This window comes from Chiloscyllium punctatum, chromosome 18, assembly GCF_047496795.1.
Source record: "Chiloscyllium punctatum isolate Juve2018m chromosome 18, sChiPun1.3, whole genome shotgun sequence".
Lineage (NCBI taxonomy): Eukaryota > Metazoa > Chordata > Chondrichthyes > Orectolobiformes > Hemiscylliidae > Chiloscyllium > Chiloscyllium punctatum.
In genome coordinates this window covers 99176140-99199030 of record NC_092756.1, presented here as the reverse complement: position 1 = coordinate 99199030, position 22891 = coordinate 99176140, and the positions used below count along the sequence as shown (strand labels likewise).

Below are 22891 nucleotides of genomic sequence, written 5' to 3'. Positions count from 1 at the left end.
TTTGCTCCGATGTCCTTTTGAAAGCACAGATGTCAATTTGAACTGAATTTACATGGGTAATCATACCAATCAGGAACCTCATCTGATGGATGGTCGGTGCCCACAGCAAAACGTGGTACTCACCCTGTGCCAGGAAGGGGTTGGTGCTCACATTTGGGTGCGTTGTGTGGGTGATGAGGGTATCCAGATTTACAAGTGAAGCATTGGGGCCCAGAAAGGATTCAGGGTTCTTTTGTGTGGTTGGCTGGTGCTTTGGGGTGGGCAGCTTGGATGGAACAGTGCTCGACATGGAGGGCATGTCAAAGACGTCGGAGCAGCCTGTGACAACAGACGTGGCTGGAGTGGTCAGACCATCACCCAGAACCTCGAACCGGCCACCTGAGGAGTAGGACAGAACAGCCAACGAGTAGATTAATTTTTAAGAATGGTACTTGCATGATAACAAACAGTAAACATCATAAACCAAATTTCAAAATCGGATGTGGAAGGGAAAGCAGGCACAGAGGTTCGCTGTATTATTGACAAATTCCCCCGCAGTATTGGTGGGAAAATGTCACGATTTCAGCTCCCAACGGTTTGCTGCATTCTCACCTCCAGGGGCCGACATGTTTTCCAACTCCATGCCAGCCCTGAAATAGATAGATTCAAGCAGCCCTGGTTACAGGGCAGAATATACCACCTATGTGTCTGGGAGGTACAGGACCTCGAGCTGACAGTGATGTCACAATGTCAAAGACAAAATGGTTCCCCTTTTGATCACTAACATTGGAGTGAAATAACGTTGACTTGGTCAATCACTACCTTGGGAATAGGTCAAACCGAGACATCAGCACGATCTGAAGATACTGTACTTGGAATGGGATCATAATGTGGAGGTGCCCATGTTGGACTGGGGTCAACAAAGTCATAAGTCACACGCCACCAGGTTCTAGTCCAACAGGTTTATTTGAAATCACAAGGTTTTGGAGCACTGCTCCTTCATCAGGTGGGAACACGGCAGCCTGGTGTGGTGCAGGCTCAGGATTGACTGAGTTGAAGGGGCTGCTCCATCCTGGACTGGTTTGTTATCTCTCTCAGAAGTGAAAGATTTTCTAGAACTCATATCCATCTAATGCAGCACACGTCAAATAAATAAACCACTGGATCAGCCCCTCTGTCCCCCTCACACACATTTCTAAAATACTAAAAATCAAAGCAGTAATTCCTCACTTATCATTATCAATGGGCTCCTGAAAAGTGTGACTTCAAGGTGTTCATGGATGTTATTATATAATTCTGGAGCAGGTGGAACTTGGCTCAGAGGTACGGAGACTACCACTGTGCTACAAAAAGCCTAAAAGAGTGACTTTAAATGAAACAATCTGAAGTGAAATCATACTTTTCCCAGCACAACCAACATAAAAGCTGTAGTTAAAATTCCCTTGAGATATAGCTCGTTAGAGGAAAAGTACAAGCAAGAATACCAGCCTTCTGTCTGACAGGGTTGGGTTTACACTGTGGTTAATGGTTTGAAAAAACAAGTTGAAATGCTGTATCTTCCTAAATTCTTACATTGGTAAATGAAATAACTTTTAAAGTAACATATAAACGTATAAGAAAGATTTACAGTTGTACACAAGATGACCCTCAATAACTGTTTGATGTTGGAACAACAGTGCACCATCCAAGGTCAGAATCTGGTCCTGGAGAAGCTGAAGAATTTCCTGGCATTGAGGCACCGACCCCACAACCCACAGGAGGAAAAAGATTCCATGCACATTTGGGATCTGCCATGGAACAGACACTCTTGGGGTCAAAGTTACAGAAAAAAAATTGTAACATCAATTACTACATTGCCCTGTTTTAAGCAACATTTTTGCAAAACAAATCATGATTTATTGTACTGTCAACAAGGGGCAGTTTGAGAGGTTATTCCCCTTACTCTGCTGGAGGAGGAGGAGGAGGAGGAATAGTGTTTTCCTGGGATACAACTTCATCATTCACCTCAACGTGTTCCTCTTCGGCCAACCTGGAAGCTGCAGTTCAATGTTCGTGGAAATGTGGGAAGAGACAGAGGGAAGTGAACAGCCCTGAACCAGTTTTCACCCAATATTGACACGCAAACTCCTTCTGGCAGCTTTCACAGCCAAGCACAGAGGAACCTTGATTATCCAAACGAGATGGGCAGACGCTATTTCGTTCAGATAATTGATTATTTGGTTAATCGATTCAATTTTTCTCCCCTGGGACTCAGTTTGCTGAAGCTTCCTTTTTCCTCGCTCCCTCTCTCTGTCTCAGGGTTTGTTTCTGAGCAGAAGCACTCTTGTGTGTAAGGGACCTGCAGCATTGCTGAAGCCTCTCCGCTACAGCCACAGTAATACGAAACAAACCTACATTCCCCGACATGAGTCTAGTCAGAAAAACACAGCCTGGTGGAAGAAAGCTTACCCGTGCCCTGCCCTTCCACTTTTCTGGGTGACCCCCGGAGATGGCTGAACACAGAGAACTCATCGGTCACAGCTGCATCAGCCGCACTGAAAGAGTGGAAGGGGGGAGCCACTGTTGGGGGGCGGGGGGGGGGGGTGGGGGGGGGAAGAGACAGAGACATTTAATGATTGATACATCATCATGAGACAGCAACAAAAAAAAAAGTCAAAAATACAAAATACTATGGATACTGAAAGAACAACAAAATGCTGGAGAAACTCAGCAGGTCTGGCAGCATCTTTGGATAGAGAAACTGTTAAATATTGAGCCCAACAACTGTCCTTCAGGAGGTTTCTATTCAGAGGACCAGCTCAGACGAAACAGACTTGAAATGCTGACTCGGTTTCTCTCTCTACAGAGTTCTGGTAATTTTTCCAGCGTTGTGTTTTCACTGGCTCTCATTTTGTAGCACAGGCAGGTGGTGGTGACAGCCTGCAGAACCATCCCCACATATTCAGTGTAGTACCATAAAACTATAAAGCTGTGGTTGTAGATTCCAAATCTCCATTCAAAGAACAACATTATCAAACCAAAGTGGGGTTCTCATTAGTTCTTTATTTTAAAATGAAAAGTAATCAGATGAAGGATCCTTCTCACTAATGTCCTCCACATGTCTTGATCACATCTTACCTTGAGGAGAAGTAGGTGCCCAGGGATCTCGGTCAGGTGCTGCTGCAGCTGAACCCCAGGGATCTGCACTTCTTGACTGCTGCTCTCCTGATAAACGACGGCCAGAGGATCCCCATGGATCAGAAGTCGCGGCAGCTAGTCGGGAACCTGCTGGAAGAGGGATGAGCTCTTCAGTGTACTGGCCCCGAAAACAAAAAAAAAAGGCTCAATTCAAGTAACAACCATCAAGGACCACTGTTAGGACATTGTTGGGGCAAGTTACATCAGAATGGAAGAAGATGATTGCGCAGAGCCATGAAGACACAGAGTAAATGATCAGTGAGACATTTTCAGTCATTAGCCAGGCAGCTGCTGTCACTGTAAATAAACCAGAGTGAAACAGACAAATTCTGCATATACCATGGGTCCCAGAGATGATCAAAAACATCAATATACCCTCTCAAGGTCTCCCATCTCAACCGTGCATGCAATTCACATACAGCAAGAGACTGCAAGGCAGAAGTCAGTTTTCCCATCACTTCTACAAACAAAAAAATGATTCAGTCAGCTCACTTTTCCTTTGTATTGATTGTTTGATTAGGACACTGGGAGAATTTGAACTGTAAAAATACTGCCACTGGGTCTTAAAACATCCACCTTCACCATCACAACAGGCAGATTGCTACAAGCAATAAGGCACCACTCCCTAAGTATAGCAACTGGTGTCAAACAGGGGGCATGGGCTGACAGAACAGCTCAGCACCGAGGGAATACTGCATTGCTGAGTGAGACTTTAGAGTCCTATCAGCCCACTGTAGAAATTAGAGTAGATTAAAAGATTCCACAATACAATCCATAATACAGGGCTTATAGTTTCAGTAAGATGAATTCATTACACTCTTTGGATTCTAAAACAGCAGAATATAGGAGTATACACACACACTCAAAAAAAAAGGCTTTTACAGCTTGTAAATAACGAGATGCATATTCAGTCAGTCAGTCTATTGTCAAAAGACTGACAGTGCTCCTGATACAATCTGGAGTCTCATGGGAATCCAGAGGGATCATGCTATTGGTATTTGTTTACCAGCAGTTTGCCGCATGGCCAAGACTCTCAGCTCTCAAATACCTGAGTAGGTGGTGACTGGTTTCAGCAAAGTGTTAAAACTTTAATCTGCTTCATCTAGTTCAGCAGGACATTTCCTCTGATTCAAAGCAATGGCTGTTCAGTAAGCATCATTCCCTAAACTGCACTGATCATAACTGCAGCATTTAAACACAGTCAAGACAAACAATGTCAAAATATGTCAAGTCACTTGAAGACAGTCTTCTGTACACCACTACCAGAGCCTCCAATCCACAAATGAAGTTATTAAGCAGTTAGGAGTAGAACATCCGAGAGCCTAAGGTTTCAGATAGACAGGCTAATGAGGAAGGACACTGAATATCAATGTTGCCATTTCTGAAGTGTTCTAAAATTAAGTTGAACCTAATGACCTGCTCTTTTGAAAACATTGTCATGCCATATTACATTCCCAGTCTCTCTCCGATGCCTTGTCTGAAATCCCCCAATTCACATTCTAGTAAGGACAGATAGTTAACAGTGCCAAATACAACCAAACTGAAGCTGGGCTGATTCTCTCCTCACACATCTAATTGCCACTCAAATCTACTGTAACAGTCTCTTAGCTGGCCCTTCACCGGAGATCAGTTGGCTCAGCATCAAATGCTTATGAAGGGTCATGAGTTATTTCAATTCCTAACTAAGCCATCAAGGTTGTCCAGTTATTGGTTAGTTGGTAACGTGGTACAGCTATCAACACACAAAAGCAAATAGGCGACAGCCAAAACAGCCTGAGAATCTTACCCATCTGCTTCCAGGGGTCATTGGACACTGGCCGGGACACAGCTGCCCATGGGTCAGGCTTGGTAGTGGATGTTGATGGCAGTGGTGCTCCCCAGGGATCAGATTTTTGGGTCAGGGGAGATGGTGTGGAGTCTGTCAGGTCCAGTAAAGCAGTCTGTTAAAAGAAAACACCATAAAATTTCAATGGAAACTATAAATGTAGGTCATTACCACAGCGATGACGTTCACCAAGTTATCTGGGTGATACTTAATGTTTTGTAGGTTTTTCCCTGCCTCTCCTCATGATCATGTCTGTGTAGCCACACAGAAGTCTAACAGAAACCAGTGATGGTGCATCTTCTAGTTGGTGATGTTTGCCTTGGACCCAATAAGGATCTAAGACTCATTCCAGGACTTCCTGATACAACCCCCTGTGACAGTCAGGGGCAGTGCTGAGGGAGGACACCTGGCAGTGTGGAGCTGTTTACTTATTCTGGATGTGTTAATAATCTCACAGTATAGTTAAAAGGAACTTCTTTTCATATCCACATTAAATGTCAAAACTACATTTAATTGGCCACGTTACCACATCACAGCTTTTGGAAGGTCACAAACTAGAATTGCTAGGACTATCAAACAAAAGGTATTTTGATACATGACTAACTGTAGACCATAGCAATGATATTAATCCAATGTGATCCCAGCCACCTGGACTAGCCATAAGGTAGTGATGGATAGATAGAACTAATTATTAAAGGAATATTCACACCCTAGAGGGACACTGGCCATACCTCGGTTTTGTGGGGAGCCATGCCTGGCATTTGCAGTTTCTGTCGGCTCTCTTCTAACGCCAGCTGTAAACGCAGGTCATCACCACGGCGATGCTGTTCATCCTGCACAATCCAATCCAAATCTAAGAGTTACATTTACCCAACCAAAACTCCACCATGGTATCACAACATACAGACCACCAGAAAAAGACCCAAGTTTGTTCCCTGGGTGTCTGACCAAGCTGTTTGCCTCAAATTACAAGCTACTATGGGCTAGGGATGGGAAAAGATAAAGAAATTACTCAGGGATCAGACTCTGAATGGAAACCCGAATACACTCACTGGAAAATAAGAAAATGCAGAGCATTTGGTCAGTAAAGGGGTCAGACTCTACTACCATCATCACTCTGTGAGCCACCAAGGCAGTGAAGGTGAGACCACCACCAGATCAGCCATGATCCTACTGAATGGTGAAGCAGACTTGAAGGGCCAAATGGTCCATGTTTCAATGGCTGATCTTCAGAGGGGGCAACGGCCTAATGGTATTATACAAAGAACCAGATAATGTTCTGGAGACCCGGGTTTGAATCCCACCACAGCAGCTAGTGGAATTTGAATTCAATAACAAAAAAAAAAAGAAAATCTGGAATTAAGAGTCTAATGATGACCATGAATCCACTGTTGATTGCCAGAAAAACCCATCTGGTTCAATAATGTCCTTTAGGGAAGGAAACTGCAATCCTTGCCTGGTCTGCCCTACATATGACTCCAGACCCATAATAATGTGGATGACTCATAACTGCCGTCTGGGCAATTAGGGATGGGCAATAAATACTACCTAGCCAGGGACACCCTCATCCCATGAATGAATGAATGAAAGAAAAGATGACAAATGGTCAATGTCTGTGTATCAGAACAGTTCAGAACTGCAGCCTGGTACAGTGCTTTAGTCACTTGAGATTATATTTGAAAGCATATTGCAGTCTTTCTAAACCTAAATCATGCCCTTTAATTTGAAGTTACACATGGTCATCTGGGAATACAGATCTTAAGGATAAGACGCAAATACTTCAGGGTGGAAACTGGAGGTAACACAAAAGTGCAAAACAAATTTTGATGTGCCCCAGCCCCCACACAGTTTCTGAATTGCACTTTCATGTGACATAAAGGCAAGGTATTGTATCTTAAATGTATCTTAACAGTGTTAAGCAGCAGGTAACCAAAACAAAAAAAATGCTTCTTTATACAAACCCAGATCAACTGTCTACCACAAAGCTACTGCTACAACTTCTCACGAAACTGTGCTCGTGACACCTAGTGGCAATGATTAGTGCAGCCATTGACCAACTGGTTCAATTCCCGAAGCAAGCAGAAATAAAAAGCCAAACAGCGGCCAAACTCCTTGTACTAAACCTTAACCAAAATGTTGAGAAAATCTATTTCCACAAAAGTATACCCATCCTCTAAATTTATATGGAAACAATCCATTCATGCTGGTTTTCTAAGTTGGTCGGGAGAAGCAAGAGGTAGGGAAAGAGGGGCAGTGAGTTTTCAGTTCTTTGCTGCAACTGATTCATGTAGGACATCTCACTCACTCGCACACACAGAGTTACTTATTACAATAAATTAGTCTGTTGTGGATTATTTGTTTCTGTACAATATTCCATCTGTGTATAAAGAGTTGTTAAGTTTTGGAATGCACTGCCTGGGAGAGTGGTGGAGACAGATTCCATGTAAGGTTTCAAAGGAGAGCTGGATATATATTTGAAAGTGTTGAATATAGAGTGCTCCAATGATGGGGCTGGAGACTGGGAATAGCTCTTTCAGGAGCTGGTACAGACATAACTGGCCAAATGGCCTTCTCTGGACAATAAAATTCTATGTTTAAATCTGGCCTAGTAAATTTTAGCTAAACAAAAACAAATTGCTGGAGAAACTCAGCAAGTCTAGTACGATCTGTGGGAAGAAAGCAGACTCGAAACACTAACTCTGCTTTCTTCTCACAGTTGTTACCAGACCTGCTGAGTTTCTCCAGTAATTTCTGTTTTTTGTTTCAGATCTCCAGTATCTGCAGTTTTGTTTTATATTGGTAATTTTAACCTGTTTGTTTTTATCTGTTCATCTGTGGAGAGAAATAACGATAAGGATCCCATGTATTCCTTAATTAACAGCTTATCACTCAGCAGAGTGGAATACTACACTTGATCATCGCATAGTATAGAAGTATAGTATAGTGCAGATTTTGTTTCATAAGGAGGTACAACATACAGAAATGCCTGAACAAAAATGAAAAGACAGAGGATAAAGCTCAAATTGCAGTTAACAACGTGGTGACACTGAAAAGGTAATATCTTCTCAAAGTCTTCTCCAAATCAACACACAGATGTGTGACTGTTCAATTTAGGTCACGTACATTGTGGCGGCGCGGTTAATGGGTTTGATATGATGGGGGGGGGGGGGGGGGGAAACAGGAAGAAAGAGGGTTGAATTAAACAGAAAGAGACACCAGTTTCATTTTAATTTAACATTTTGTTTTCAACGGCATCTGTTTCAATTTAACCTGCAAGCAAATTCTGTTACATGGAATAATAATTATCTCATGAAAATTATATCCCACCTAGGGTGGGATCCCCGTATGCTGGCAGCAAGTATTCAAATCAAAATCATAACCAGAATTTTCATGTGCTCAACAAAAGAAAAAAAATTGCCTTTTAATAGAAGGATGGGTAAGGAAAGAAGCAGATGCTTTTTGGTTGAGGCCAAGACAAGCTGTTGAGCACAGGGAGCTCTGCTCTGCAGTGGACAAGTGAGTATGTTTTGCTAAAGGGGAAAACTCCACTGCCCAACTTCAGCTCTCAATTCGAATCAGTAAAATCAAACACAAAATGAAAAGGTTCATGATATAAAACTTATCCTTGGTTGAGCAAATATCACAGAATGCCTCATTTTAAGTACAGCATAAGCAGACTATGGATCAGAAACGGGAGACTGCCTTTACATCACAGTAACACGAAATGACAGTGGATCACCCATGACATTGCCCATTTGTACAGTATACAAGATCTTGGAACACGTTACCATCTGCCTGAGGTACAAATGCATGTAAGAGCACTTCTCTCCTTAAAGGCCATGAAGTACTATACCTAAACTGGAGTGACTGCAAGCTGTGGTTAATGGTTATTTGGTACAGGAAATCCGCAGATTGAACTATGCCGGTGAGCGTTAGTTACATCTGAGGCATTTAAGATCAGTCTGCACCTACAGCAAAGTGCAACGCCTGCATGAATGACAGATTAATGTACTCTTTAAACTTAAACATTCTGCTCTGCTTTTGCTTTATGTATCAGTACTGAATAGTCCTACCTGTGCACTCAGGGTCAGCACAGTGTTCCTTGGTTGGCTACCAGCTGTGGTGGCACTTTTGAAGATCTATAAAAGACAAAAGAAAACATGAAGAATGTGACAGACAACTTTACAAACCTGCACAAAGTCCTCTATTGGATCATTGCGATCTCAGGGGACAGCCTATTGCTTAATGTGGGTAACATTACGTAATGGGACATTAAGAACCAGTCTCACAGGAGACAGTATCAAACATAGAGTCATAGAGATGTACAGCACTGGAACGGACCCTTCAGTCCAATCCGTCCATGCCAACCAGATATCCCAACCCAATCTAGTCTCACCTGCCAGCACCCGGCCCATATCCTCCAAACCCTTCCTATTTGTATACCCATCCAGATGCCTTTTAAATGTTGCAATTGTACCAGCCTCCACCACTTCCTCTGGCAGCTCATTTCATACACGTACCACCCTCTGCATGAAAAAGTTGCCCCTAAAATCCCTTTTATATCTTTCCCCTCTCACCCTAAACCTATGCCCTCTAGTTCTGGACTCCCCCACACCAGGGAAAAGACTTTGCCTATTTACCCTATCCATGTCCCTCATGATTTTGTAAACCTCAAAACATCACCCCTCAACCTCCGACACTCCAGGGAAAACAGTCCCAGCCTGTTCAGTCTCTCCCCATACCTCAAATCCTCCAACCCTGGCAAAATCCTTGTAAACCTTTTCTGAACCCATTCAAGTTTCACAACATCTTTCCGATAGGAAGGGGACCAGAATTGCACACAATATTCCAACAGTGGCCTAACCAATGTCCAGTACAGCAGCAACATGACCTCCCAACTCCTGTACTCAGTACTCTGACCAAGGAAATCATACCAAATGCCTTCTTCACTATCCTATCTACCTGCGGCTCCACTTTCAAGGAGCTACGAACTTGTACTCCAAGGTCTCTTTGCTCAGCAACACTCTCTAGGAGCTTACCATTATTTGTATAAGTCCTGCTAAGATTTGCATTCCCAAAAATGCAGCACCTCACATTTATCCGAATTAAACAAATTCCTCATTTCAAAAATACGTATTTCCCCATCCCCTCTACCCAAAGAGCTTCACGTGACCAATATCAAACCAACCACATAAGAAGTTAATAGAGTGCATTACAACATGAAACACCAAAATGAATGGCTTCAGCACTTCATTCATCATATGCAGTTAAGACCTTAACAAACAATTTTATTTTTAATCTTCAAATTAATGAGGTGGTGAAACATCGGAATTCTACCTAGTGTGGAAGGATCAATATGCAAAGTAGATATAACATCAAATGAAAACAGAAGAATTAGAATTAAGCAGCTTGTCAGAGTCTAATATAGAATAAAATTGTTCAATTACCCTAAGAGCTAACTTGCCTCCTATCCTTCAGATGCTTATGGACTGGTTGGATCTTTTTTTAAATTTCTCTCCCTGGGAGGGACTGGAAGATTAATTTCTACAAGGGAAGTGCCAAGATGTTACTCTAACCTCAGCATGCTTCCTGGTCCCTAGGGCCACCCACTTTTCCCTGCCCAGCCAAACTAAACAAGTTTCTTCAGGCTCTTCCATCTCGGAGATCAAACTTCAAAGCTCAGGAGGGACAAAAATGAGTCAAACGTTGATGGAAGCAAGTTTAAAGACAAATTATAACCCCTTAGTAACAGAAAGAAAATGGAAAAGAAAACTGGAAGCTTGAAATAAAAATTACAACCGAGCCACACAAAACCAAGCTAGTCCCACATGTTGCTGCTGGTCTAGTCAGCTAAGTTTCCTGGGACCAAAAACCTGCCTCAGTGATTTCAGGTTGAATCTCCCATGGCCCTTGTTGGAAACAAATGAATGGAGGTCCAGGACAGGACTGATATCACTCTGTGCCATCTGGGTGCCCACTGTTCAGTAGCATTGGTACACTAGCACTCACTACAGTTTCTCTCACCAATACAAAGGAACACTTGGGTGAGGGAACAGAGCTAAAGATATTTGTGGAATCATTTGTGCAGCTGGAGGTGCCTGTGCCTTTTCTCTTCCATATCCAAGCAAACATTTGCGTATCTCAACTTTTACTATTTTTGTCCCTGAATGCAGCTTATGAAAATACAAATTTAATTATGCTGACACTACTCCGTATACAGCAAGTATTTAATCAGGGTACCTAAAACAGAAAAAGCTTTTTTAAAGTAAGAAATCCTTTAAAGGAAACTTCACAAACCCACATTAGTTTCCTACCCCTCATTTCATTTACCTTACAACAGTATCAATAAATTGAGAATAAACCTTTTTAAAATTTGTTCATAGGATGTAGGCACCTTCAACTAAGTTGACATTTATTGACCACCCCTATCAGGTGACATGCAGGCCAGACGAGAGAAGGCTGACACATTTCCTCTCTGAATAAAATTCAAGGAACATTAATGAACTAGATGGTTTTTATGAAAATCGTCAGAGATAATATGATTGCAATTAGAAGAGATTTTTATTGAATTCAAATTTCACCACCTTCCATGATGGGATTCAAACCTACATCCCCAGAATATTGGCCTGGAGTTCTAGTCTAGAGACATTACCATGACACCACCTTGAAACCTAGATTGACCTGGATTCCTGTCTATTTTCCCAACCCAAGCAACACCTGGGTACCTGTTCAGCCTCTTCCCGACTCATGGCCAGTGCCAACTGAAGCTGCAGTTCCTCCTCACCACTGGTTTGGGGTCGTGTTTGTTCCAACTCGGAGGAGATCTTTGGTGAAGTTGCTGTGGACAGAGAAACATAACAAATAAGGACATCACTTCAAGGACAGACTAGTTGCTCAAATTATGTTATGTCACACTATCGGACATATTACCAAGTTTCTCATCATATTACTCCATATTACTTTCCAATTTAATAGAACACAGTTGCAACTTTTCGCATAATTATTTTATCATGTTTAATAGTCTGATCGGATCAATTATTAAATATTTCCACACTTAGGTAAACCAATCTGTACACTGGTATCTTCCTGACCCTGCGGCCAACATAGCAATGTTCACACTTGAACTCCACAGGCTATACAACCACTTTACGTGTTTATTGATAAAAGAATAAAATCAGAATATTTTTGATTGTCATGAGTCTTTTGTTTTCTTTGTTACTGAATGACGGGAGGTGTTTGTTAAATAACAATACATTAAGAATTGTAGGAGATGTACATGGTTGAAACGCTACCAATGTAGTTGCAGAAGTGATTAACAGCTCTTACTGGCAATACTTTGCTAAATGAAACCAAATGCTATAGGGTTAACCCATGGAAATTACAAACACATACAATATGAACACTTACAGCCATGGTAGGAAGCAGGCGATCCTCCTATTTTGCCACACTCATCTGATTGGCTGGTGGACAGGTTTGGATGGCTGGAGCCTCGCCCAAACATGATTTGGTTATTGCTGCCCACTGCAGTTGTCACGCTTGACATCCGCTCCTTGGTCTTCAGCGCGTGGCTCCGCTCAACCCGAAGCCTCTCATCATCTTTGAGTAACGCGATCAGCTGTTTTGATTTCTCCCGCACATTGATACCTGGTTTGGAGAGAAATCGACTGCATCGGTCACAATAGCATTTATAAAAAAGAAATTCAGCTTCCCACAACAAACAAACACAATCATACCATTGTAACTGAACCCAATCATTAGTTCCTACAACATGTAAAGCAACAAACCATTTGCTTCAGGACAGTTTACTCAAGACACTTAAAGAAGTTCCTTGTCAGTTGGGACATAGTACAGGAAGCACATATAGACCAGACAGCTAAACAACGACCAGCAGTTCCATCTAACCACACGGTGTTAATGTCAGTTGGGTGCGCTTAGCTCTAAATTTAAAGGTTATACATTCAACCCTCACCTCACTTCTGCCAATAATCTAGGCCAAAGGTTTTGCTATATCAGAGCAGATGTCCTTTAGATCAAACATTAGTCCATGAATCTTATCGCCCTGCTTGGGTGCATGTAAAAGATGCCACAGCATAACTGGAAGATCACAGTATTCATGAAGTGTCCAGGTCAGCACCACCAAGAGCAATGGTACGTTGCCACCCATCTTAATGCTCATGAGGTCTAAAGGCTGCATTCATATTTGGAATCAAAGGTACTACAGAAGTTTAAAATGTTAGATGCTACGTTAGATTAGCTAAAATACTAGAGAGACAAGCTTGAATGGTGTGGGAAATACACGTTTATATTTATGTACTGTGTGAAAAACCAGAAGATATGGAACTGGACATTTTTTTGGATTGAGAAGAGTTTACCATGTGGTTTCTTAGAAATGAAGCCAACAGCTGAATGTGCACTGTGGTTACCTGTCACTTTCAGAAAAATCAAAATGACTTTGACAAAAAGAAGAGCAAAGATTTGAGGAAGATACAAGATGGGGTTTATGGACCTTAATTGCTGGAAAAATCTGGTTTTGAAACTTGGGTCTGTAAAACAGAAATGTAAGTGATCAGTAAGGAATAAACTGCAGGAGCTGTAAATCTGTCACACTATAAAAATATTGGTCATCTGATAAAGATTCTAAAAATCAATATTTTGGACCAATTTATAAACCCTGTAAGGGGGGGGCGACACAGTGGCTCAGCGGTTAGCACTGCTGCCTCACAGCGCCAGGAACCCAGGTTCAATTCCCAACTCAGATAACTGCCTGTGTGGAGTTTGCACATTCTCCCCATATCTGCGTGGGTTTCCCCCAGGTGCTCCGGTTTCCTCCCACAATCCAAAGATGTACAGGTTAGGTCAATTGGTCATGCTAAATTGCCCACAGTGTTAGGTGTATTAATCAGGGGTAAATGTAGGAGAATGGATTTGGGTGGGCTGCTCTTCAGAGGGTCGGTGTGGACTTGTTGGGCCAAAGGGCCTGTTTCCACACTATAGGGAATCTAATAAAAAAAAACTGGGACTCCAAAATACCTTGATTGTAATTTGAATCGTCCATTAGTCTTTACCTACAGTATGAGCAATACAATTTTGCTGACAGAAATTGTGAATATTAGACCCTTGACAAACAGATTTTTTTTATTAAAAGAATCCCATCTTCAGAAACAGTTGTCCTTTTGGATTGCATGAATGTGTGCTTGGGGGAAGTTTGCTCTAACTCTGGACTATAATTTACTTATAGACCAGTATTTGCCATTTGTTTTAATAAGATTGGTATTATAATAAACAGATTGCTTTGAGTTCATTAACAAAGCCTGGTGAAAGCATTTTTTATTTTGGTTATTTGCACAAAAAGGGAATCAAATGGTCATTTTGGTGATTAGTACAAATGTGTTGATTCAATGTTGTGAATGATACTGTAGTGGGGCTTGATGATCAGGTCAATGTTCCTGGCACAGTCACAACAAGGGCCTTTAGAGTCATAATTAAGTAGAACCCATCGCTAAAGCATTCCCCTTATTGCCAGGAATAGCAGAGATCAAGATCAAGCCATCAATCTACCATCTCCAAGTTGCAGTTTGGAATAAATTGGCAATGGGCAAAGGCACTGTTTAATGCAATATGGAGCAAGTCAAATTAGAATGTTCCTGAGTTAATCTGCACCTGTGCAAAGTTAACAGATCACAAACTAAGTGGATAGATTAAGCAGCCTCAACAACTTGAAATAAAGTACAGAATCCTGTTGGGGTCAGGTAAGAAGGATGATTCCCAAGGAAGTGGAAGTAGTGGACATCAGTCAGATGCAAACCAAACAACTTCTTTCAAAAACAAGCAGTTTGGGAGATGTGTAGGGAGTGGAGTGCAGCAGTAAGCTTCAAATGGTTCCCAAAACTCTTCACCGTTGGGTGTTTTATCTTGCCTCACATCTGGCTCTGTTCTTGATTCAATGATAAGAGACTGACCACTCCAATTGTTGGATAAAGTTATCGTCGTTGCATCTTGTGACTACAGCTTGGTAAAAGGTAAACAAAATTGATACTGGTCCTTTTTTCTTAAACCTACCAACTCTTCTGTTCAATCTAGAGTGATTCTGAAACTTGTATATAGCTGTCAATTAAAACTCCTGTTGCTGCCCCAGCTAAAAGTTATGCTTCATGTGTTAAACTACTAAAGAAAGTTAGGGTTAGATTTTCTTTTTTAAAGAAATTTCATAAATTATCTCAACAGCAACACCTTAGTATTTATACATTCCTTCACACAGCTGTGGTCACTGGTTTGACCCCCATCACTGACATCATCCACCACAACTCTGGTGAGATTAATCAGGCCTCCCTCAAGCCACCAAAACGTTTTGACAATGCTTGTGTTATTTAAAGATCATAAGCCTGCAATCTTTGTTACTAAAAGAAATAAAATACTCCCAAGCACTAGTCTTCTTAGACAAGTCCCTGTTAAAGTATTTTTAAACACAAGCCTGAAAAGGAACTTTTAACAGAGGAAACATTTTCAAGTCCAGAGGGTTCCCCATTAATAAAAAAAGATTAATTCACAGGCTATGGGCATCACTGACGAGGCGAACATTTATTGTCCTTCCCCAGTTGTCCAGAGGGCAGTTGAGAGTCAACCACATTGCCTTGGGTCTGAAATCACATGTAGGCTAGATCAGGTAAGGGTAACAGTTTCCTTCCCTAGATGACATTAATGAACCAGATGGGGTTTTTCTGACAATCAACCAGATTTTTATTGAATTCAAATTCCACCATCTGCTGTGGTAGAATTCAGAACCAGGTCTCCAGATTAACAGCCTAGGTGATAACACCCCTAGGCCATCGATTTCTTTTTGATGGGTTACAGCTTCTGAACTGCATCAACTTTCAAAAACTATTTATGATAGAGCAGCAAACATTAAGACTGAAAAGTTTATCCACACATAGAACTTAATTTAAGAACGCAGCTTTAAGTGTAGTCAGACACATGTAGCAGGGAAAAATAAAAACTTATTTTATTCTTTCTCCAGCTCAATATTTTTCATCTCCCCCAAAACTGAGTACCATACCAGCAAAAGTCATCATCTGGCATCTGGTCACCCAGAATACCATGAACATTGTCACAACCAAGAGGTTGCCTTGCTAATCCAGCCATGCACATTCACCAACAGTAGCTAATTGTCAGACTTGCACAAACCTAGATTTACTTTCGCTCTAGCCCCGAAAGGGTGGCAGCCAACAGCAGGAACTGAGCATTGCATTACTGGTCGCATGATCCCACCCTTACAGGACATTGCATAATTGACAGTAAAAATAAAATTATAAGTAGCAGCTATTTGATTACCCTGGTCCCTTCCATCTCGATCAATGTACTGGAAGTCCTTCAGTGTCTGAATGGCAAAGACATTTTCTTTGCACTGTTGTGCCACTCGTTCAGAGCCCGTCTTGATCAAATAGTCCATCAACATCAGTGCCTTGTACACGTGCCGCCAGTTCTTTCCGTGATCATTGAGGCGTTTCCAAATCATGCTCATAATCTCGGAGAAAGCCACCACATTGTATGTCAGGTCAGAGATTTCTGCCATCAGTGAACTCGAGGGACCCCAAGGATCATTCGATGTGGCCTCTCGGACTTTTATCTCTGCTTCTGAGTAATTGTTTACAATGTTTTTCATCTGTCTTCTAAGAGATGAGGATGTCATGGTGACTGTTTTATACTTTCCTTATCTACTCTTCTTCCCCCGTCACAACCCACAGGTACCTTTCAGCAGTAAAGCATTAACACCATTACCAATTTCCATGCAGAAAGGTGTTCTTATTCCTTAGCTTGGACTGAACTACATGTTGTCCTTGTGATGTTTATTTGGACACTTCACTCTGCCAACTGTTCCACCATTGTCACATATTCACAACCTGGAAAAGGAAAACAGAAACTTGATCAATGTTTCATATTCCTGTGAACACTCCATTCAATTTTCCCAAAAGCTCCATTTGACCTCCCTCTATGCTCACTGTTTTGTTAAAAATGTCAATGTTAAACACCATAGGTTAAAAAGGTTTGACAGATTCCAGGCATATACTTTCCTGGTTAGGGTTTTATTTTCAGACACACAGCTTCAAACCTTCACCCAGTAGTTGTTCCCAACAATACATACACTCATTTCTCATTTAATTGCCTCTTGATATTAAAAAGAAATTACCTGTTCCCCAGTCCCCATTTGGTCTCGGGTACGCCTGTTGCATCTTACTAAACGATGATATTTACAGTTACTTTGAGCCTCCCAGGACATTACAACTACGTAATTCCCATCTCCAACATTCCACTCCTCCCAAACTCTACATACATTTTAAACCTTCAGCACTACTCAAAACACCGATTAATTTCCCACTCATCCTTCCTCAGTTATTTCCAACACAATCAGCCTTGACCCTTTGCCCATCTCATTCTACCTTACTTACATCCCACACGATCAGCCTTGACCCTTCACCAAAATTTCACTTAAATATAAGAGCAAACATTTCAGTAAATTCTAAAATTAGTGTTAATACTTAAAAAGATAAAAATTATAGGGTTTCGTAGTACTGGCTGAAGTATACAATCCCACGTACAACAGTCACTGCTTGTTAGCAAAATATAAACCTGCGATTATACAATTAGTTCAGCAGCTTCTCAATTGCTCAATGTTTTCTGAATTTATCATTATTTATCCTCAAGTTATTGAAAATCATTAATATTCAAAACAAAGATGAATTAAAAATGAACAAATAAAAAACATTTTATGCTATTACCTTTATCCATGATGTATTTGATTCATTCGTAGGATGTGGGTGTTACTGAATGGGCTAGCCTTTATAGGCCATTCGTAGGTGCCTGGAGGTGTGCTGTGAATTACCTGTTGGTACATGGCTTTAATTTGAAGACCATGATTTTGCCTGCACTAAGCAAATTTATTCTATCCATAGTTGACTCCACAGGATCATAAACGTTAGTACATGAGGCAGCCATTCGGCCCATTCATCTTGCACCTGTTCTTTAAACGATCATCATTATCTAGAACCAAACCTCCTGCTTTTTCTCCATACTGTTGCACGCTACTTCTACCTAAATAATCATCAATGTCTCGTATGAACTAATCTCCACCACATTTCAAGGCAGTGCATTTCATATCCAAATTGCTGACTAGGTAAAAACAATTTTTCCTCACATCACCATCGCTTCTTTTGCACAGTACTTTAACTCTATACCCCTTGTTCCTCTCAGAAGTAGGAACAGTTTCATCCTATCTAAATCCATCTTACATGCTCATGGTTTTGAAAACCTCAATCAAATTTTCTTTCAGCCTTCTCTCCAGGGAGAACTGTTCAGCTTCTTCAATCTACTCCCATAACTGCAGTTTCTCATATCAGAGGCCATTCTTGTAAATCACTTCTGCACACTCCCCAATGCCTTCACATCTTTCCTATAATATGGTACCCGAAACCACACACAATCCTCCAGCTGAGGTCCATCAAGTGTCTTGCACAAGTTCAACATCACCTCCTTGCTTTTTGTACTCTTATGCCTCGATTAATAAAGCTGAGGACACTTTATTAACCACTTTATATGAGTTATTAATTGCGCTCTCCACTTGTCTGGCCACCTTCAACAATCTGTGTACATTGTACACCCTCTGCTCCTACACCCCTTATTTTATATTATCTTTCAATTTTTTTAAAAAATCAAAGTGCATTACCTCACAGTCCTTTGCAACAAATCCTAACTGCTACCGATCCACGCAACTTGTCAACCTCCTTTTGGAGTTCCACTCTGCATTTTCCATATTTTACTTCATCTTCAAACTTTGAAATTGTCCCCTGCACACCAAAGGTCTAGATTGTAAATATATGTCAGGAAACGGAAGGGTCCCAATATCAATCCCTGAGGAACTCCACTACACATCTTTCTCTAGCCCAAAAATAAACCACTGACCATTACTCTCGGTTTCCTATCATGAACTCTGTTTACATGTTGCTACAGTCCTTTTTACTTAAAGCCATGACCTAAAAGACTTTCCTCATAAATCTGTCATGTAGCACTGTATCAATCACCTTCTGGAAATCCACATATCTTAATCTAAAAATCACCAGCAAATTAGTTAAATGCAACTTCCTCTTTAAAAATCCATGCTGACTCTTCCTAATCCACACGACTATAAACTCTATCCCAAATAATTGTTTCTAGAACTTTCCCACCAAAGTTAAATTGATTCTATAATGGCTGGGATTATTATTACAACCTTTCTTGAATATAGGCCATAAAGTTATGATGTTCCAGCCTAACACTTTCTGAATCCAGGAATTTCTGCCCCCACTTCCTTTAAAATTTTTGGATGCATCTTGTCCAGTCCTGGTGCTTTGTCAACTTTAAGTACCAACACTCTATCAAAGATGTCTTCCTTATTAATTTTGTGACAGTGTTTACTCCTCCATCACCATGGCCTGGACAACATCCAGCATTTCTAAAGGCAAATGTAAAATATTCATTCATTCATTCATTCATTCAACACTTTTGCCATGCTCCCTGCTTCCATGCGTAAATCCCCTTTTTGGTCTCTAATTAGCCCTGTTCCTCCTTTAAACACTTTTTACATGCCTATAGAAGCCTTTGGGATTCCCCTTTATGTTAGTTGCTAGTTTTAGAACTAAACAGTATAGAAGAGGCCCTTTGGTCAATTGAGTCTGTACCACTAAAGACATACCAGCCATACTTTTCAGCACTACGTCCACAGCCTCAAATCCTCATCCAAGGACTTCCTAACGGTTGCGAGGTTACTCATCTCAGCTACCATCCCAGGCCAGCAGTGCATTCCAGATCCCAGATCCCAGACACCTCCTGGATGAAAAATATTTTCTTTAAGTCTCCTCTAAACCACTTGCCTTTTGTCTTAAAAAGTGTATCCCTTCATTATTGACAATTCAGCTGCTTTCATGCTACTTGTGCCCCTCAATCTAATACACCTCAGCTTGTCCTCCCACAACCTTCTCTGCTTCAAAAACAACTCACACTTATCAAGTTCCTTTGTAGCTAAAATGCCCCATCCCACTGCTAGCCTGATAAAATAAATCACAAGGAATTATTTGCTTTTTCATCTCCCGTGCAAATTTTCAGTATTCCTCTCTATTCTCAACTGTATTTTCTACGTTACACCTGCCATAAGCACGCCTTTTCTTTCTAATGTTAATTTCTACTTCCTGTGTTATCCAGGGCATTCTAGATTTGTTTGTCCTGCCTTTCCCATTTGAAGGAATATACCTTGACTGTACTCAAACCATTTGCTCTTTGAAGGTGGCCCACTGTTCAGTTTCCTACCAACTTTTTGTTCGAGTCAAACCTGCCCAGCTTTGCTCTTGCCCCAATGAGGTCGGTTCTCCGTTTTCTCACTCTACACGGTTGCATGTCATTTATTAAAAACATCCTGAATCTTATGATACAATGATTGCTGTCTCCTAATTGTTCCCCCACTGACACTCGATCCAGCTCATTTCCAAGGACCAGATGCAAAACTGCATCCTCCCTCACTGGGCTGAACACACTCTGCTGTAGGAAACACTCGAACATAATCTAGGAGCACCTACCTTTCATACTACCAGTATCCCAGTCAATATTTGGGTAATTTAAGTCCCTCATTACGAATGCACTATAATATTGACATTTCTCTGGAGAATTTCTCCTCTACATTCCTTCCACTCGTAGTAGTCTGTAGATTTCACCAAGCACCTTTTTATTCTTTGCTCTATCCTTAGTTGCTTTCTCCAACACGGAGATGCCCTCCTTAACCAATACTGCTACTCTTCCTCCTTTCCTAAGCAACTTATAGCCATGAATATACAATACTCAATCCTGTCCTAACTTGAGCCAGGTGTCTATTATTGCCTCAGCATCACATTTCCAGGTGACAATCTGAGCCCCCAACCTTATTTATAAAATTCCTTGCATTTACATACAGCAAATTTTGTTTTAACCGGCACCTTATGAACCAGTACTCTCAACTAACTGACAAAAATTATATACGTGCAATAGCAGAATTTTACAGTATTATCGCAACCTCAGTGGTCAGTTAAGGGTGCAAGTGAGAAAGCTCTATGCTGGTAATTTTATTTCAGGCAAAGTTCCTTATTTACAGCATAAATCTCAAATAGAAAGTTGTACACACTCTGCATTAAGTTTCGATTACTTTGCATATATTTTCACATTGATTATGTGGACCTCTTGATCAACTGGAATATTTGATCAACTGGTCCCTTAGGTGCCAGTTAATAAAAAGTTTGCTGTACGTGCATGTTAATTGCATTTTGGACCTATTTCTTTCTCCATTACATTGACTTCATGTATTAATTTGCTACTCTGTATGCTAATATCAGCTGTATCCCCATCTATTTTGCAAACCCTGCTAATCCAGGTCTCATTCCTACCTTCTAAATAGTTGCAGCATGAAGCAGCAACCTAGAACTAAAAAATTAAAATCTAAACAAAATTCTAGTGGTTAGAAGCAGAAGTACTTGCATCTTTTTTGCACCTACAGGAGAATCTTCAAAAGATGTGTTTCATCTTCCTCTCCAGCATCATGACAGTTGCAGAATCTTTATAAATTTATAATTGATCACTCAGTCAAAAAGTAAAAAGATTCTGTTCTACAGCTTAACTGTTGAACCAATTATCAGGAGTATATTTCTACATTTCAGACTCAAAATGCACCACAAACTAAAATTCTATATTCCATAGTACAATATTCCAGCATAATATCTAATTCACGATGAGCAACACCACAGAATATTATTGACAGATTCAAAGTGTAGCAGATCTATCACTCTACTTGTAAAGGAAATATTTGCCAGGCTACAGGGAAAGAGCCAAACAATTGTAATTTATTGCCTCTTTCAAAAAGCCAGCTAGCTTGCACACAATAGATGTTCTTCACTGTAAGATTCAATGGAAACCAATAACAAAAATAAACCCAGAGGTTGATTTAGAGCCCAAAACATCTCAAGCAATTTATAAATGCCTTTTGATGCGATTTCAGTATTGATCGGTGACTATAGCTGGAAAGCAATAAGGCACAGAGCCTGGATCAGGTTTAGAGCAAGCGTGTCCTACCTATGACTGCATCGTCTTGGTGACTCATACACCGAGCTAAAAAAATCAAGAGCAGATGGGATCACTATAATCAAGATGGTGTACATATGGCAAGTTTTATTGCCAATTTCCAGTCCTTGAGGAGGAACTAGCTCCAAAAATTGAAACTCATTTTGCAAACCTTGTATTCATACTTCTCTTTTTTGGAAAAATTGAGTGAATCAGCAAACAACGATTCCACTCTTTCCACCAACATTCATCATATTTGGACTCTTAAGCTCTGTAGGTCAGATCCCAGAATTTACGTAATTCCCAAATCCCCAACCCCAAAGTTGTAAAAGCCTATGTGCACGATAATCAGAGGCTATCATTCTGCTGCAAAAGGGAGCTGGTAAATTCACAAGAATATGATCCTCGAATCACACCTAAACAAGCACTAAAAGAAAGAGAGAATCATAACAGGGAACAAAACAAAAACAGAACAAGCAAGAGTCATGAAATACAGTTATCCTAAGCCTTGAGTGAGAATAACATGGTTCAAACGGAGGCAAAATACACAGTTTTAACTGTATACTTATAATCGCAGGAAACACTTAAAAGAGACCAGAAAATGATTTAAAGACTGCAACGTATACAGAGCTTTAATAGATTACCCAATGCTCAGTTGGTAATGGCACTATGTAATTGAACTGCACAGACAAGGATAAAAATCACACAACACCAGGTTATAGTCCAACAGGTTTAATTGGAAGCACACTAGCTTTTGGAGGTGCCTTGGTACCCTAAGATTTACTGAGGTTCTTAATAGCCATG

At 40.9% G+C, this 22891-nt stretch overlaps 1 protein-coding gene across 5 annotated transcripts in view; it reads right to left on the bottom strand.

Annotated features, from left to right (window-relative positions):
- LOC140489403 (epsin-2-like) overlaps positions 1-22891 on the bottom strand; it is a 32805-nt gene that overhangs the window by 6454 nt on the left and 3460 nt on the right. For 2 of the 5 annotated variants that reach the window (XM_072588924.1, XM_072588925.1), the window contains exons 2-10: positions 16310-16878; positions 12389-12625; positions 11707-11819; positions 9055-9120; positions 5713-5814; positions 4943-5096; positions 3097-3246; positions 2428-2538; positions 124-378 (exon numbers count right to left, since the gene is read on the bottom strand). In XM_072588924.1, the coding sequence (XP_072445025.1) occupies positions 124-378; positions 2428-2538; positions 3097-3246; positions 4943-5096; positions 5713-5814; positions 9055-9120; positions 11707-11819; positions 12389-12625; positions 16310-16667 (1546 nt within the window). In that variant the 5' untranslated portion in view covers positions 16668-16878. The remainder of the gene's footprint in view (positions 1-123; positions 379-2427; positions 2539-3096; positions 3247-4942; positions 5097-5712; positions 5815-9054; positions 9121-11706; positions 11820-12388; positions 12626-16309; positions 16879-22891) is intronic. The other 3 variants (XM_072588926.1, XM_072588928.1, XM_072588927.1) reach the window with 3 other exon arrangements.